The sequence below is a fragment of the Micrasema longulum genome, unplaced genomic scaffold, assembly GCF_059751315.1.
Source record: "Micrasema longulum isolate JH-2025_06_02 unplaced genomic scaffold, ASM5975131v1 h1tg001149l, whole genome shotgun sequence".
Classification (NCBI taxonomy): domain Eukaryota; kingdom Metazoa; phylum Arthropoda; class Insecta; order Trichoptera; family Brachycentridae; genus Micrasema; species Micrasema longulum.
Window position 1 is genome coordinate 403,073 of NW_028278336.1, and position 17,384 is coordinate 420,456.

Consider the following 17,384-nt stretch of genomic DNA (forward strand, 5'->3'; position numbering starts at 1 on the left):
ATATTTATTTAAAATATTAATTACTTTATGCCAAAAAGTCGCATTTTGATGATTTTCTCAGAATGTGCTCCAAGTCACATGGCCCATATTTTATGTGCAACGACGATATTATTATATTTAATACACATGTAAATACAATAAAAAAATATTGAAAAATGAAAGGAAAATATTAAAATAAATCATTTTCTTCTCGATACAAACTGTTTATCATCAAGTGCTCAGACAATAGTGTGAATAATATAACGTATGAGAGTAACTAATGACATAATATTTTATAAAAAACTTGATGATTTTCCAGATACGAGTTAATAGGCGTAACAGTCCACACGGGAACAGCGGATGGCGGCCACTACTACTCCTTCATCAAGGAGAGGATTGGCTCTGTACTCAGCGGTGGGAGTGTCTGCTCGGGTATTGGTGGGCCGAGAGAGAAGTGGCTCCTCTTCAATGATGCGGAGGTCAAACTCTTCGACCCAGCGCAGATCGCTGCTGAGTGTTTTGGAGGAGAAATGACTGTAATTATATTTCTTTTGATATACTGATTACCTAGCAAGGTTGTCAAATCGCTGACAGAAAGGTAAATAGAAATAAAGAATGTCTACACATAGAATTGTGTGGCCTTTTATAATCTCTGCTTAACCCTAAGGGGAAATGGCTCGAGTTTTAAGAAAAAAACAGTTTTAGTAATAATAAAAAATATATTACCCATAACGTCAATCTAATATAATATCTTAATTAGATACTTGTTTTAAAAATATCCTTTTTTTATTTCAGAGTAAAACCTATGACTCGGTAACGGACAAGTTTATGGACTTTAGTTTTGAAAAGACAAACAGTGCTTACATGTTGTTCTATGAGAGAAATTCTCGTGGTTCTTCTAATGAGACTGTCTCTCAACATTCTCCTACAGTTCAGGTGAGAAATATTTTTATTGATTTTTCAAAGTTGTCTTGTTATAAAATTAAGCATCTACAAAATAAATGATTAAAAATATTTGAAAAACTAAGACTTTTTTCTTACAAAAGTTTTTTTGATGATCAACATACAAAATATCTTCACCAACAATTTTGGCCAGATTTTTAAATGTGTTTTGATAGTTACCAATTTTAGGAAAAGGGAAAAATAACATCATAAAATGGACACTTTTATAACCCTGTGATTATTAATAGAATTAAATATAAATCATGAAAATACTACAAATTAATCATCTTTATTTCACCATCTGTAAAATTTACAAAATTAAGGTTTAGATAATGGTTTTTTTGTTGGCTATTAACCATTAATATGTGTATTGATATATGTTTAATATTGAAAGTGTATTATTTTTTTAGCCTTCTACTTTGGAAATGGCAGACCAAGTTTCAGGGTGTAAGATAAACGAAGTTCCTCCTATAACACTGAGTCCGTTATTACAAACTTGGATTTGGGAAGATAACATGAATTTCCTTCACCACAAGAACATATTCCAGCACGCCTACTTCACGTAAATATTTTGATATTCGATCTGTATATTTTGATATACCTTAACCTTTCAAACCTCATGAGATTCTCCATCCTTCTGAAAATATTTATCAATCATAATAAAATCCTTAGCGGATTAAATTATACATACTACTTTAAAGTATGTTTTTAATTTTTTTATTAACTATAAAAAATGTGATTAGTGGAGTTTTAAAAGAAAATAGCACTATTGATTGGTGTATATTATAAACTGAAATAAAATCCCAATTACTATAATTGTTATTTTAAAAATTCTTTTTTTTTGTTCCAAACTCTGCCAATTTTTTTTTATTACAAACTAGTAAAGTGTTTGACTTTCAATTAACTTAAATGCAAACCTAATTTACTATATAAGAATATTTTAAGAAAATATTCTTTTAAATAGTGAATTTACAGACAATAGTGCAATTGGTTTTAACACTTTTATTATCTGCAGATTAAAAGCTACAAAAATAAAATTATATGAAATATTATTTTTTCAATTGATGCATTTTATAAAATTCGCCATTGGACATTGGATAAAATTAGCTGTTGGAAATATGTATTTGACTGAAATATAAACATTTATATCTTATTCTAAGAATACAAATAAGAATTATAAACAGATTTATAATCTTCAATAAAACCTTTTTCCTCTGGATACGTTTTATAATATAAATGTTTTTTTTATGTTAAAAGGTTCATGGGCCAGATGTGTAGTTATGTTCCGCAATCTCTGTTAACTTCGCAACCGGAAATAACGGAAATAGTATTTGACTGAAATATAAACATTTATATCTTATTCTAAGAATACAAATAAGAATTATAAACAGATTTATAATCTTCAATAAAACCTTTTTCCTCTGGATACGTTTTATAATATAAATGTTTTTTTTATGTTAAAAGGTTCATGGGCCAGATGTGTAGTTATGTTCCGCAATCTCTGTTAACTTCGCAACCGGAAATAACGGAAATAGTATTTGACTGAAATATAAACATTTATATCTTATTCTAAGAATACAAATAAGAATTATAAACAGATTTATAATCTTCAATAAAACCTTTTTCCTCTGGATACGTTTTATAATATAAATGTTTTTTTATGTTAAAAGGTTCATGGGCCAGATGTGTAGTTATGTTCCGCAATCTCTGTTAACTTCGCAACCGGAAATAACGGAAATAGCTGCGCAACTTTCAACTTCATTCTTCATTGAAACATTTATTCACGCCAAGGAAAAAGTAAGATATCATTAAGTACGATTTACTTTGTTTAGAACATAATATACTAGACTACGGACAAAATGGTTCAACTAAATGAAAATTTTCTTTGAGAGTATGGGCCCACTTTTGTGTCTGAATGTATAATTCTGAAATTACTTGACAACAAAAAAATTATGTGTATTCAATATTGACATCCGCTTTAATTGCATTTGATCACTCGATTTCATGGTGAATACTTTTTCGATTATTAATTATAGTTTTTTTTTGTTAAGGGCAAAAAAAAATGTAAAAAACACCCACCCTCCGGTTTACTTTGCAAAAACTAATATGTCCGAAGATTAATATGTATATATCAGTCCTTTATTGTATTGTCTGTTTACTCGGATTGAGGAAAAGAGGGAAGTGAATGATATATATGACAGTTGATTAATGTATATTTGTGTGGAAATTTCAGCCAACGATGGTGTCGTGGGTAGAGCTAGTCACAAAGCAATTCAATGCTTCTACCGCTGCTTCAGAGTGGTTCCTGAGTCACATGGCTAGCGACACCTGGTGGCCAATGCAGGTAATGTACATTTATTTATTTATTTAGTAAACGCCCTGAGGGCTCTTACAATATATGGTTAAAAGTACATAAAGCACTAAAGAAAATAACAAGAAATTAAATCATAAACATGTAATTAATTATAATACAGTATAATTATTCTCGTTACAGTACAATTATTCTCGACAAATCAACTCCTAAGCTAACATTTATAAATATTTAGAAGACACTTAACATTTTCTTGATGTACAAGTAAGAAAGAATTTTGCTAAACTCTAATGTTTTTTTTTTTCTAAAAACTCTTATGTTCAAGAATATTTATATTTTTTTCCTCTTATAAATTAATGTTGAATCATATACTTACTTACTGGGCATGTAGGAATGCTATAGAAATATAGTTTTTTTTCTTCTTTTATTGAGGCCAAAACATGATAATATTGACCGAAGACAAGTTATATATATTTACAAATTATTACAATCAGCATATTAGAAACAACAAAACCAGAAAAGACAATGAATAAAAATATGTTAACAAACACAAAAACAATGCAAATATTACACAAAATGATGGTTGTATTATAAACACATTGAAAATATCGCAACGCAGAGGAATAACTGGCTAATAATGTCTGGATCGCAATGAAAGAGTTTAAAACTTTTTTTTATAATATGAAGGATGATTTGTCCCATAAATTATGATTATTATCTAACTCTATAAAATAAGTCAATTTAAAAATACCATCATTGAAAGGGACTACTGGCTAAAAATTGACTCAATTCTCACACATGAAATTTTCTATGCATTTACATGATAGGGATTTTTTATCACAGAAGAATACAACAAATTATGTTTTTAGCTCTTATTGGTAAACTTGTATTTATTTATTTTTTAATTCACAATAAATTATCGTAATTTATTAGTAATTTAAAATATAATTTCAGTTCATTTTCGCTCTCATGAAAATAACAAAACTGTAACATTCTTATATTTTCAGGTGCTGATCAAATGTCCTAATCAAATGGTGCGCCAAATGTTCCAGAGGCTATGTATCCATGTCATACAAAGGTTACGGTAAGAACACAGCTACTCTTTTGCATTGTAATATGTTGGTTGCTTATATTTTTATTTTATTCAAGAACAATAATAAAATTATAATCACTAGTATAACTGATTTTTTAAATTCCCGCTTAAATTTATAACTTCTTCCTCCTTGTTCTACGTAATCTGTGAACTTTTTACACAATGATCAAATGGGCATTTATGATTGGCAAATTGTTTGATTATAACAACATATGCAGGAATGATGGGTTTTTAAAAAATATTTTTTAATGCACCAATTTTGCCCAATTTGACATGTGCAACAATTGCTTGAAACTTTTTTTAACCTAACTTTTTTGGCTGGCTCTAAGGTTCCTCATTTGGTCAAGGGTCTCCAAAGATATCAATGTATTGTGTATCTTATTATTTTTCTACACATACGAAATTCTAATGGCGGTGTATTTGTTTTATTTCAGAACTAGTCATTATACACTGTACTTGCAAGGCTGTGATGATACCGATGATGTGGATGTGGAAATCGGTGAAGCATCTTGTGTCACGAGATTTATTAAGATGCTGTTGGATTTGGTAAATGTATTAACATTTTCTATATTATTTATTATTTTAACACAATTTTATTGATTGAATCTGCATTCACTTCATAATGAATTATTATAAAATAATAACTTCGTTGAGTTTTGTATCATCTGTCCATGGGAGGAGTGCCTGAAACAATAATTCTGTTCTTTTAATATAACTTTACATGTGAACACAGTTTAATTTTATAATAATTAATTTTAAAATGACTTCATTACAGTCATATCCTTTTCTGCATTCGGTGGGGCATAGGGCGCTGCATCAGTATTAATACAAATGCAGCGTATCTCGATCACCTGTGGTGGTATTCTGGATCTTCTCTACCCCCCTAAAGACTGATAAATTTGAAAAATTATATTTTTTTAATGCGACAACACTTTGCCTCATATAATGGCCACACCGGTGATTAAACGTCAAATGGTGTATAAAACTGCTTCAAAAATGGAAATAAAACTATTACGGTTTGGTCAATTCAACCTAATTAAGTGTTTTGGGTAATGCTTAAGGTTGGAATAATGTTCTAAATGAAAATCATCATGTTTGATTTCACATGTTCATACTTTTTGACGTTTAATCATCAGTGTGGCCATATATGAAGCAAAAATTAGCCGCATGTAAAAAATAAATATCCCTCTCTAGGGGACAGATGTGATTCATAATTGCACCCCTGTTATAATAAGGTAAGGTGATCAGTCTTACGCGTCAGGTGCTAGTCCAAAGACAATGAAATATTGCAATACTTAAAAAAAGGAATAACCCGCTAAGCCTCTATTTTAGGGGCTTGTCAGCAGGTGGAAAAGAGAGGATATGGAAGGAGGTTATGAAAAATAAATATCATTCTTGGATTTCTTTCTTGCAACTGGTGGAAATCAAATCCGCTACGCCAGTTCAACAGTTGGCCATCTAACCAACTGCGCCACGGCGCCTGGCGATAGAGTAATAAGCGTTCGCCTACCATGTTTGAGGTCCTGGGTTCGATTTTTGGTAGGGTAGACGTGAAATATTGGTTTTAAAGGTAGTTCTACTGCAATATTTTATTTTCCCTGGACTGGCACCTTAAGGGTAAGACTGATCACCTTACCTTCATGTAACAGATGATCAAGATAAGCTGCATTAATTTGATGTACCATTAGAGAGCCCCATGCACCACTGGGTGAGGATAGAGAAATTATCATACCGTATTATCATCATCATCTCGCCGCACCCAGTTCTGCATAGGGCACCGCACAAACGATGATGATGAAACTGAAACTTCGTGTATAGAATGTATAAAGCATTATCCTTTCTCCTTAGATGGAGAATGGCGCCAAGGCACACTTGCGACACCTCACAGAGTACTTCAGCCTGCTCTACGAGTTCAGCAAGATGGGTGAAGAGGAGAGCCAGTTCCTGCTGAAGGCCAACGCCATCTCCATGATGGTCTCCTTCTACTTGGGCCACACATCCACCTCGACGGTAATGTATCTTCCAGTATGTTCCAACACAACTTTACATCGATCTATGTATATTTGCGACACATAACTATTTGTAAAGTGACGTAGCTCATGTGTTGCCAATTGTCATATGAAAAACTAATTTAGTATTGGACAAATAACAACTTTTTATATTACAACTCCCCGACAGTACAAATTCATACCACTATTTTTTAATAAGCGTTTTCTATAGCTATAAATTAAATAATTAAAAATGAAAAAGTTCAAAAACTCTATTAAATCTTTGTTCAGAGAGAGCGAGAGCAAAGGGTTAAGCAAAATATGAGATTTTTTTTAATACAGGTACAATTAAAAATCAGCAATTTAACATATAAATATCTTGTTCAATAATCTATTTTCCATAATTCATAAAAATAATGATATCATTTAGGCCTGTTATAAACAAAATATGACTTCATTATTTAAAAAATAAAGAGACATATCAAGTCTTGTATTCTATGTAGACTCATGTGACATCAAGTAAAATAAGCCTATTAAATTAAAAAGTTTGTGTGCAGATTGACCGTAAAATTATGAAATTGAAGAAAAAATGTAAATGTTCTCCTTCTTACTTAATCAATGTTTTGGACAGGCTGATGGATCCTCGTCAGATGAGGGTGGCGGAGACAAGCTGCGTCCGGCTGCTCTAGACAAGATGGTCGCCCTTGTGGCTGGTCTGGTCGAGCGATCTCGAGACTCGCACAAGAGCCTGAATCTCACATCCAAGGATCAAAATGCCTTACAAGGAGGAAAGGTTGTTTTTTTAAAAAATATTTTGGTGAATTTGTTGAGAACTTATTTTTGGATGATTGGTGTATATATTTTGAAAAAAATTGTAGATTTCTTTAATTTTTTAATGAAACTTTTACTTTTTCTCTCAAAAACTCACTCCCTTTGAGCAATAGCTCATATTTTATTTTTGTCTGTCAGTTACAATTTTTTATAATAAAATGGTGAGCAGATAGATAAGGAGTAGCCGTTTTTGTATCCTGTAAATTATTTCTATGACTAAAAATTGTGTTTGTTTTAACTGTCAAATATCTCCTTGTACTTTTTATTTAAATATATTTTTTGTGTTTTGTAATTTATATTTGTTTTAATTTTCTTATTATTATTATTAGTATTTACATTTATGTGTAATTTTTTAATTATTAATGGTATATTTTCTAATTTGTATTTATGCTTCAATTTTGATTATTATTAGTATGTTTTCTAATTTACATTTATCTTTCATTTTCTAATTATTAATGGTATATTTTCTAATTAAATTAATGCTTAATTTTTTATTATTGTCAGTTTGTTTTCTAATTTATATTTATTTAAAAAATTTTAATACTATTATTTGAAGTTTTTAAGCATCATTTAATGAAAAAACCACATGTAAAAAAGAAGGTCCTGCTTAAACATAGGAATTTTCTAACTGGTCGGGACCTGAAACAATGAACTTCTGTACATTTTAAAACTGTTAAATAAATAAATAAATTTGTTTTATTAAATTGGGTTACAAACATTGGATTTTGGACTGATTCATAAGTCCGCAACACTATCACAGGAACTCAACCTGTCAATTCTGATAAAATTTTCTTCTTCATTTATTAATGTGGTTTTCTTCTTCGTAGGGTTTTCCATTCCTGTATCAGCAGACCAGGGACTGTCTGAACCTGCAACAAACTAAGACCCTCATCCACGCGATGTGCCGGTGGAATGAAAGATTAGCGCAGCACATCATCTCCATGATATTTCAGGCCATAACAAAACATACGGAGGTGAGTGCAACTCTTTTTCTTTCAGAGTTATCTTTAATAAGAAATAAAAGTAATGAGAGAAGCAAGTGTTTAAGGAATGTTTCTTTCTTAGTTGCTTTTATCTTTTTTTTCTTACATGGGCCATTTTCGCTAGTGATTTATATATATTAATATAAAAATATTAATTTAGATTTTTCAATCGGTTTAATCATAAGTAATAGTAAATTTAAAGTTAGAATCAAAGAACATATAAGATGTCTGAGCAATAATAATTTTTCAGAATTCGCAAATCATCTTATATCCGAAAACCATGAATTTAATCAAGAAACGTGTGTAGAAATTTTGCATGTCAATAAAAATGGTTTTCGTTTAGATAATTTAGAACAATTAGAAATTAGTAAAGCCATTAACCAAAAACTTCAAATAATAAATAATCAATTAAATTTAACTTCGAGTCCTCTTTTAAAACTATTCCCGTTATGATTTATTTTATCTTCTTTCTCTCTCTTTCTTTCAATTTTCTGTCTCTTTCATACAATATTTTATTATATAAATAGCAATGCGTCTAATTATAAGTTAGTTAAGTTCCTGACGATGAGGTAGTAACCTCGAAACCGGTCAAAGTGTAATAAAAAAAATTAAAGTGGTTTATACAAATTTATAAACAAATAAGTGTAAAATGTCAAACCACAAAGTGAAAAATGTTTTTGATAACAATAATATTAGTAATAGTATTAAATCTTATTTTGGTGTTATGCACATTTTCAGGGGTTGACTCTATCATTTGCCGCAAATTGCACCACTAGCCTGCCTATATCGGTCACAATCCTTTTCTAGTTAGAATAACTCCCCAACGCCAAGCCCAGTCCAGTTGCATTTGTTCCTCAGCCAGGAAAGTTTTTTCCTACCCAGCCACCGTTTTCCTTCAATTTTTCCCTTTTGTTATAATTTGTAGATTCTTGTATTTTGGGCCCCTAATTAAATCTCCGAGGTACTTGATCTTGTGGCATTTTACCGTAATTAGAAGCTCCCTGTCTTTGTGTAACAAATCTCATTTCTATGAAGGTCCGTCCATGATATTTTTGGCATTCCTCGGCAGCACCACATTACGAATGCCTCGAGATTATTCATCAGAGCGAAGAGAATTATTGACAGTTAAAAAAATAACCTATTGATTTTTGGTTAAAATTGGATTTTCTTTTAGAAACTGCCAAATTACATATATTTTGGAGGCATATAAGTTGTTTTGAATCTTGCCAACTTGAAACCTAAACTTGCCTTGAAATTTGGATCTCCATTCAAACTTGTGTTAAATATATAGCGTTTCACGTAATATTAAACCAGATATTGGCTGATCAGATGATCGCTTTTGAGTGAACCACATGAAGAGACACTCTTTGACGTCATAAGTAGGTATTTGGGAATATTGAGACAACTAGTTTCAATAGATGGCGCTGTGCAAATTAGTTAAATTTGTAATAAAACTAAATATTAAATACAATCCAGATAATCGAAAATCCAGCTAATTGAGATCTGAATAATCGAGGTTCCATTGTACCTAATAGATTAAGTTTTTTTTTGTCATGCAAAAAATATTCTTTATTTTTAAATTTTTACTATTATTTCTGATTTTTAATTATTATTAATTGTCAAACAACTGAGTCTTAGTGTTATTTTATATAGTATTCGAAAATCAATATAATTTTTTGTACTTTGTAATGACTCTGATAAAGCAGAACATTTATTTTTTAGAGCTGCCAGCCATTCTTCAAGTTACTGTCACTCCTGGTAGAGAGCGGAGGTGGTTCTCCTTCGGGCCTCCCGTGTTTCACCCAACTGGCCCTACACAAGGTGTGGGATGCGGCGGAGACCTGTCCCCACGCTGCTATAGAATGGCTTGCCCTGCAGGTAAATTTTCATTGCCTTTTCCATTATTTCATCCACCGTTTTCTGAAGCATGTGTTGTTATTATCTTATGTGTATATGTATGCGTGCATATATGTGTGCATGGATGACTCGGAGTGTGCATTCGCATTTTTATTTATTACCAAAAATAACCTCCATAGAAAACGCAAATGTCAATGATTATTATTTTCTCACTTCAGATTTTATTTAATTATTTTTGTCACACTTCATGTTTACATCTTTTACAGAATTTATAAAAACTTAATTGGTCTTTTTATGCTAGAAAATCTTTGTTTTTTATACTTATTATGTATGACTATGTTTTCTGAATAAATTTTTTTTTTTTTTTTAAAACTTACAATATGTATTTATTCAGTCAAATTAGTTTAATTTTAGTGAAATATATTACAAAACACGTCTTAAATATAATTTAGAAGATAGACAGAAATTTGCTGTAAAACAAACAAACCAGCCAGAAGCCAGCTGTAAAACACAAAAAGAACATGTTTTTTTTCTATGTGATGCCGACTACCAACATAAATATAAAAAAAAGAAAGCTACTTAACCCTTATACTATAAAATACAAGACTTGATATATCTATCTTTTATTTTTTTAAATAATGAAGTCGTGTTTTGCTATAACAGGCATATAAAATATATTATCATACAGTATATATGTAAATTGGTTGTTTTTAAATAACTGTATTTCAAAATATCTCTTATTTTGCTTAATGTAACACGACATTACAGCACCGTTTCCAAAGATGTTTTTTAACACAGTCTTTTAAGAGTTACTAATAATAATAAAAATGTTTTGTATCCATGGTTGGATATGTATAGAAATGTTCAATTATAATGCGGTGTTTGTTCAGGTCCCCCGCAACAAGATGGTGCACACATGCGTGCTGCAGAGTGCAGACAGCTGGGTGGAGACGTACCTCACAGCTCACGCCAACCAGCGCGTACGCTCTGCTGCCGCCTTTCTGCTCGTCTCGCTGGTGCCCTCCGCGCACTTCCGCCAGGGCTATCGCTCCAACATGCGCTGCATCCCCACTTACAAAGACATCCTGCTGGGGGAGGATGCGTACCTCGTTCTGCACCAAGTAATCTTATTGTCCAGCCCTTATTTAAAAAATATTTTCATGTGCAAATGTTTGCAGCATTTGTCATTTTTTTACCTGAAAATATATTGATTTCACACTTTATTCTTTATGAATAAATTGAAATTATTCTATGAATTTTTCTAGGTGTATGTGATTCTGTTGGGAAAATTGAAAGCTGCTAGAAAATACATTGATGTGAGTCTACATGGTCCCATGAAGCTTACTGCATACTTCGGTGTCATGTCATACTGTCTGGTCTCCAAAATGGAGAAAATTATGGTAAAGAAATTGCTACAAATATTAAAACCTCAGCATAACATTTTCAGAAGTCCAAGATAAATAAATGTCTCGAGATATCAAAAATATGTAATTATTTTATATGAAGCGAATAAATGAACTGAACTAGAAAAATAAAAAAAGATGACTGTTGGATAAAATGCCTTAGCTTGAAGTAAAATTTTGAATTGTTTCTACATGAATGGATTTTTTTAAAAAATTCGTTTGGCGTGTCAAAAAAGGCGGAAACTAAGCCCGAAGGGCCTTTACATATACAGAGGTTATAAAAAATTTATAAATATAAAAATGAAAAAAATATTTGTATACATACATAAAAAACAAATGAAAATACTAAAAACTCAATTATTATTCAAAACATTTTAAGAATAGTTGGCTCTTGAAGTTTGATAAAGTTATAGCAAATAGAGTGAGAGAGAGTGAATTCTCATTCTTGACAAAGAACCTAACATGATCCTATGAAACTCATGCGAAATTCCCTTTCAGCTAGGACAGTACTTCAATGACCTGTGGGAGCTGTTCCACCCGGGGCTGAGTGAGCCCAGTGTGGCGGTTCACCCCAACAAGCAGGCACTACTGGCGTTCTGGCAAGCTGTGTGCACCGACTGCCAGGAGAATGTCCAACTCATTGTTTCCAACCCCGCCGTTGTCAAGCACATCGCCTTCAACTACATTCTGTAAGTGTACACGATGAATCCAAACTGAATTATTTTGCTCGTTAACTGCACATCGCATCTTTAGATGTTGTACTGGTTTTGTTTGGTGAACACTTTTTGATCCTTGTGTTGAATAAATTTGCAAAAACAATATATATATGTTTCATGGCAACCTTCCTGGGAATCAAACCTGGGATCTAAAGCATAATAATAAATCACGACAATACCAGGGGTATTATTCTGAATCTTCTCTATCCCCTAGAGAATGGTTAATTTGGGGATTTATATTTTTTTAATGCGATGACACTTCACTTCATAAAATGACCACACTGGTGATTAAACGTCACATGATGTATAAAACTGTTTTAAAAAAAGAAAAAAAAGGAATACATGTCAATTCAACGTGTGTGTTGGGTGTTTTGGGTAATGCTTAAGGTCGCAATAATGTTCTAAATGAAAATGTTCATATTTAGTTTCGCGTGTTTCGTATTTGTTTGATGTTTTATCATCACTGTGGCCACAAATGAAGCAAAGTTTAGGTGCGTGCAAAAAATAAAAATCCCCAAATCAACCACTCTCTAGGGGACACAGAAGATTCAGGATACCACCACAGGCCGACTTTTCTTCGCTCGATTACATTTTTCAGGATTTTTATCATCTTGTTACTCGTCCAGGATTCTGATTCTATTTCACACCCAGAACTGTTTTCTTTATCCGCCTCGACACAGACAGTACCACATTAATAATTCACAAATTTAATTAATTTATAGGTACATTATATGGTTTGATTTCAACACCGTTTAAAACAAATATTAGTTAAAATACACCTTTATCTGTAATATTATACAATCTGTGTATAATCTTCGTTATGTGATACTTCTAGTGCGGATCACGAGGACGGCGAAGTGGTGGCGTACAACCGCGTAATGCTGCCGTCCTACTACGGGCTGCTGCGCCTGTGCTGCCAGGCCTCGGGAGCCTTCACGCGCGCACTGTCCCAGCACCAGAACATCCACTGGGCCTTCAAGAATATCACTCCCCACCCCGGGCTGTACGCGGCCGCGGTGGAGGAACTGTTCCGCCTCATGCAGCTGTTCGCCGCCCGCTCGCGCGATGCCAGTGAGCAGGAGCTGCGTGAGGTCAACTCCTTCCGTAGGACAACTCTCACAGCCTACTTGCAAGGTTATTTTTTATATCTTCTTTCTTTTCAGAGCGGCATGACTGTATTTCCAATGTCTTGAACTAATTTATTTATTGAGTTGGTGTTTATTTTATAGAAATATGTGGGGTCATTACATGTTCTTATTTAAGTGTTCTGGTCTCCGGATCAGGTCTGAGGTTCGCACCCCACATCTTGCTTTCCATTTTTTAACAAGACTTGCTTACGACTAAAATAAAATAGTCTTAAAATTGAAATCGTGGACATAAGAACATAAATACTTCTTTAAAAAAAAAAACACATTTACATCGCACAAAATAATATACAGCTAAACCCTTAAATTACGTTTTTTAAGGGACCGGTGAAAAATAAGTAAATGGGGGGTAGTGAAAATAATTGATTCAACAAATTATTTTTTACTAAAAAATTTATGCAGCAATGTTTAAACCATTTTTTTATTGCAACTTTTTCAATATCATATTCGTATATAATAAACGTCTGTAAAACACAATAAACCATCTTTAAAATTACAACAAAAACACGAAAATGTCGGCAATAAATGTTCCTAAAACCACAATAAACTGTTTGCAAAATTACAATAAAAAAAATAAAAAAATGGCAGCAAAATTTTGATTATCGATTTAACTTACCAACAAGTTGGTACAGACTTACTGCAGACTCTTGTGCTGTCAGTTTCCAGTGAGGATTGCAATTTTTACCAACAAGTTGGTACAATGATTAGAGAATAACTTCAGTTCAGATTGCAAATTTTTTCGACGTTAATTGCAGGAAAAAACGTAAAACTGGATTTTTAATGTACTAAAAAATTCAATATTTGGAAAACACAATATACAATGTATACATTTGAAAAAATATTTTTGTTTTTATCCCTACAATTAATTAATTAATTAATTAATTATGGATAACTTATATAGCGCCATTTTCGTAATAAAATACCTCAAGGGCGCTTTACATGGTGATTCTATTGTTAGGTTAATTTAATTGAAGCTTTTAAATTTGTAATTTAATTAAAATAATTTATTTTGTTGTACTATGTATACAGGTTGTTCATTAAACCCTGTCACATCCGAAACCACGATGATCAGTATGTGCAAGAAGACATATTGGCACATTAAAATATTTTTTTAGAACAAATATAAAAAATAAGAAAAAACATTAAAAAAACCAAATAGTTGCTTACTTCTGCAGTGAAGAAACGAGGAGGGGGGAGTCCAATACTGCGCCGCGCTCCCCTCACTTCTCCCGTGCAGAAGTAAGCAACCTTTTGTTTTTTTAAATATTTTATTTTTAAAAATTTCTTTGTTCTAAATATTTTTTTAAATATGCTAATATGTCTTCTTGCCCATACTGATCATCGTGGTTTCGGATATGACGGGGTTTAAAGAACAGCCTGTATGTATAGTTTTTTTATTTATGCATTTCATCATATTTACATTTTTTTGTTAAAAACTTTGCCCATCTGCAAGTATGTACTTATATCATTATTATTATTATGGATAACTTATATAGGGCCATTTTCATAATATAATACCTTAAGGGCGCTTTAAAAGTGAATATTTATTTTAATTTGACTTAAAATTGGAGTAAATCTGTCATCCATCTTTTTGTAATAAATGTAATATAATAAATAATTCATAGTAAATGTGCAACTTCAGGAAAGAGAGGGCGCTTACATAACCACTTATTTTCACTCTATATTCTATTGTTTGTCAGTATGCGTAGCCAATCTATTAGTGCCAAAATTGAAATATTTGGGTTCGAACACAAATATATTGTTGTTTGTTTTCTATAAGAAAAGGTACAACTGCATTATACCTATATATATGTTCTAATTCCAATACATTGTTAGAATCAATTTAGTAACATATATGTGATGTAGTTAAAATTTACAGTTTAATAACAAAGTAACGTAAGGTTTTTTTTATTTCAGGATTAAATGGAAGGACGTGTTGGACAACTTTGATATCAGCATTTCGCACTCTCGTTGAAACCGATGATGATAGATTGTATATAGTTTATAATGGTGGATTACAATTAGCATTTGAGGTTTGTATACTCCTTGTAAACAATTATATCCTCCACAAAAAACATCCAATATATGGTCACTTATGTCACATTATTTTATTGGTTGGTTGGCAAAAATTGCCATTTGGCAATAAGCCCGCCAATGTATAACTAACATTATGTACAAAAAGTTAAATAAATAAAAATATTATGACATGAAAATCTACACAGCTGAATATAGTCATTTTAGCTGACGCGAATCAGAATTAAGTAGTATTTATAATATTTTAACAATAATGAACCTGTCGTCCATTCTACAGTCAACTTAAGAAGAGACTTTTAACGTTTGCACGCTCATAAAGTTCTGTAAATGTTGACAGCTTAATGTAGGAAACAAATGCCACACTTTTTTGCCGTCGCCTCAATAGTGACGTTCCACCAGAAAACTTCACTATCGATTGACAATATCGACGTTATATTGAATATTGAATTATATTGTGTGTGTTCATTTTAAGGAGTTCGCAATAAGATTAATTAAAATTGATCGACGGTAATTTTGACGTTGAACTATCATGTATTAAGCTATTTAGTCATAAAAATCCGTTTATATTTAGCCCATCTGACAGAAAATGTTTTGAAATCGATATCGAAAATCGAAAGAAAATAGACTGCCACAACATTATTGTAATCTGTCAAAAGTACCTTCTTATATTGTCTGAACTGTAGTGGCTGGAAGTGTATATTCACATCATGTATTGATGTCGCAAAGGCAACTTTACAGGAGAGTAATATAATGAAAGAGGTTTGATCTGGTCTGATGCGATGTGATGTAATGTGATGTTTGGTTCCGCAGGCTCTGCACACGCTGCACGCTATGTATCATGAGGCAGGGGGTGCCGGAGGCGCGGGAGGCGACCTTCGCTCACTGCTGGCGCTGGCCGGGGAGCTGTGCCGCTCGCTGCGCTGCTGCCGCGACTGCAAGGAGGCGCGCGCCGCGCTGCACGCGTGCAAAGACTGGCCCGAGGCGCTGCGCCGTCTTGCCACGCTGCTCAACACCTACAACCCGCCCGACATTCGCAACCTGGCCATAGGTAATGCGACTATCTGCCAGGAGACAGCAAACATTACATGATATTTTATATGTTAGCTCCAGTTTATAGAATACAGCATTACCTGCCTGTATACCATGGATAGCCAGCTGATCGACCGACAGACTCTAGACCAAATGCCTCGGAAGAGTTCTCTGATATTTTGGCTACCTCGCAAGGAGAGAGGAAGATTGCCTGTACATACCTGTCACCTCCCTGGATTATGTCACTAAAGCGATGTTTTTTTTTAAGCTTTACACACTTCAACATTCACCATTTGACCTATATTTGAACATGCATACTCGAAATGTTTCGAGTATGTCTAAATGATTGTAGACAGCCTGGATTTCCTCCCTAGTTATTTAGATCTAAATTTTTTGCAACAGAGAGGGAAAACATTTTTGAGGAGGGAATACACAAAAGTCAACAGATGGAAGAATCGAAAAGATATAGATGTTCAAATATAGGCAGAATGGTAAATGTTACACAGTGTGTAAAGTGGCCACATTAACTAGCCAATGGCAGGTTGTAAGCCCTGTAAATGGCTAGACTTCCATATTCCCTCCTCGAAAATGTTTTCCCTCTGTTTCAATAAATTTATATCTAAATATTATTTATTTTTAAAGGCTGGACTGGCCCCTGAAGCATAAGACTGATCACCTTACCTTCATGTCACAGATGAACTATGCTGCATTTGGTTGACCAATTTAGCGCCCTATGCACCACTAAATGTTGAAAGGGGGATAATGATGATTTATGAAGTTTATAGAGAAATGTCTACAAAAAATATCAATAGTGTTATTTGATTCCAGCTCTCATTAAGGAATTGCTTTTGCTCCTGGGGGGCGCAGCACTAGCAGTCCTCGTGCCCCTCCTGTCGCACTGCCACGCCGCCTTCCAGGACACGCGCAACGCCGTACCCCCTGGGCCCCACTTCCCCTCACGCTCCCCCCCTGAGAGCAAGGGTCCGCTGCGCCCGTTCCGCCCCATGGTGCAGATGTGTGTACCGCACGCTCAGCTGCAGGCCAGAAAGGTGCGCTTTCAATTTCAGTGCCAT

General features: G+C 33.1%; 1 protein-coding gene across 4 annotated transcripts in view; it reads left to right on the plus strand.

The window, feature by feature from the left end:
- puf (ubiquitinyl hydrolase 1 puf) overlaps positions 1–17,384 on the plus strand; it is a 53,881-nt gene that overhangs the window by 29,367 nt on the left and 7,130 nt on the right. For 3 of the 4 annotated variants that reach the window (XM_088233800.1, XM_088233802.1, XM_088233803.1), the window contains 18 exons: positions 299–515; positions 775–915; positions 1,332–1,483; positions 2,592–2,718; positions 3,155–3,265; positions 4,240–4,316; positions 4,760–4,877; positions 6,174–6,335; positions 6,945–7,106; positions 7,972–8,118; positions 9,850–10,005; positions 10,875–11,105; positions 11,250–11,384; positions 11,886–12,076; positions 12,939–13,237; positions 15,166–15,281; positions 16,093–16,330; positions 17,140–17,360. In XM_088233800.1, coding sequence (XP_088089926.1) covers positions 299–515; positions 775–915; positions 1,332–1,483; positions 2,592–2,718; positions 3,155–3,265; positions 4,240–4,316; positions 4,760–4,877; positions 6,174–6,335; positions 6,945–7,106; positions 7,972–8,118; positions 9,850–10,005; positions 10,875–11,105; positions 11,250–11,384; positions 11,886–12,076; positions 12,939–13,237; positions 15,166–15,281; positions 16,093–16,330; positions 17,140–17,360 — 3,001 coding nt within the window. The remainder of the gene's footprint in view (positions 1–298; positions 516–774; positions 916–1,331; positions 1,484–2,591; positions 2,719–3,154; positions 3,266–4,239; positions 4,317–4,759; positions 4,878–6,173; positions 6,336–6,944; positions 7,107–7,971; positions 8,119–9,849; positions 10,006–10,874; positions 11,106–11,249; positions 11,385–11,885; positions 12,077–12,938; positions 13,238–15,165; positions 15,282–16,092; positions 16,331–17,139; positions 17,361–17,384) is intronic. The other variant, XM_088233801.1, reaches the window with a different exon arrangement.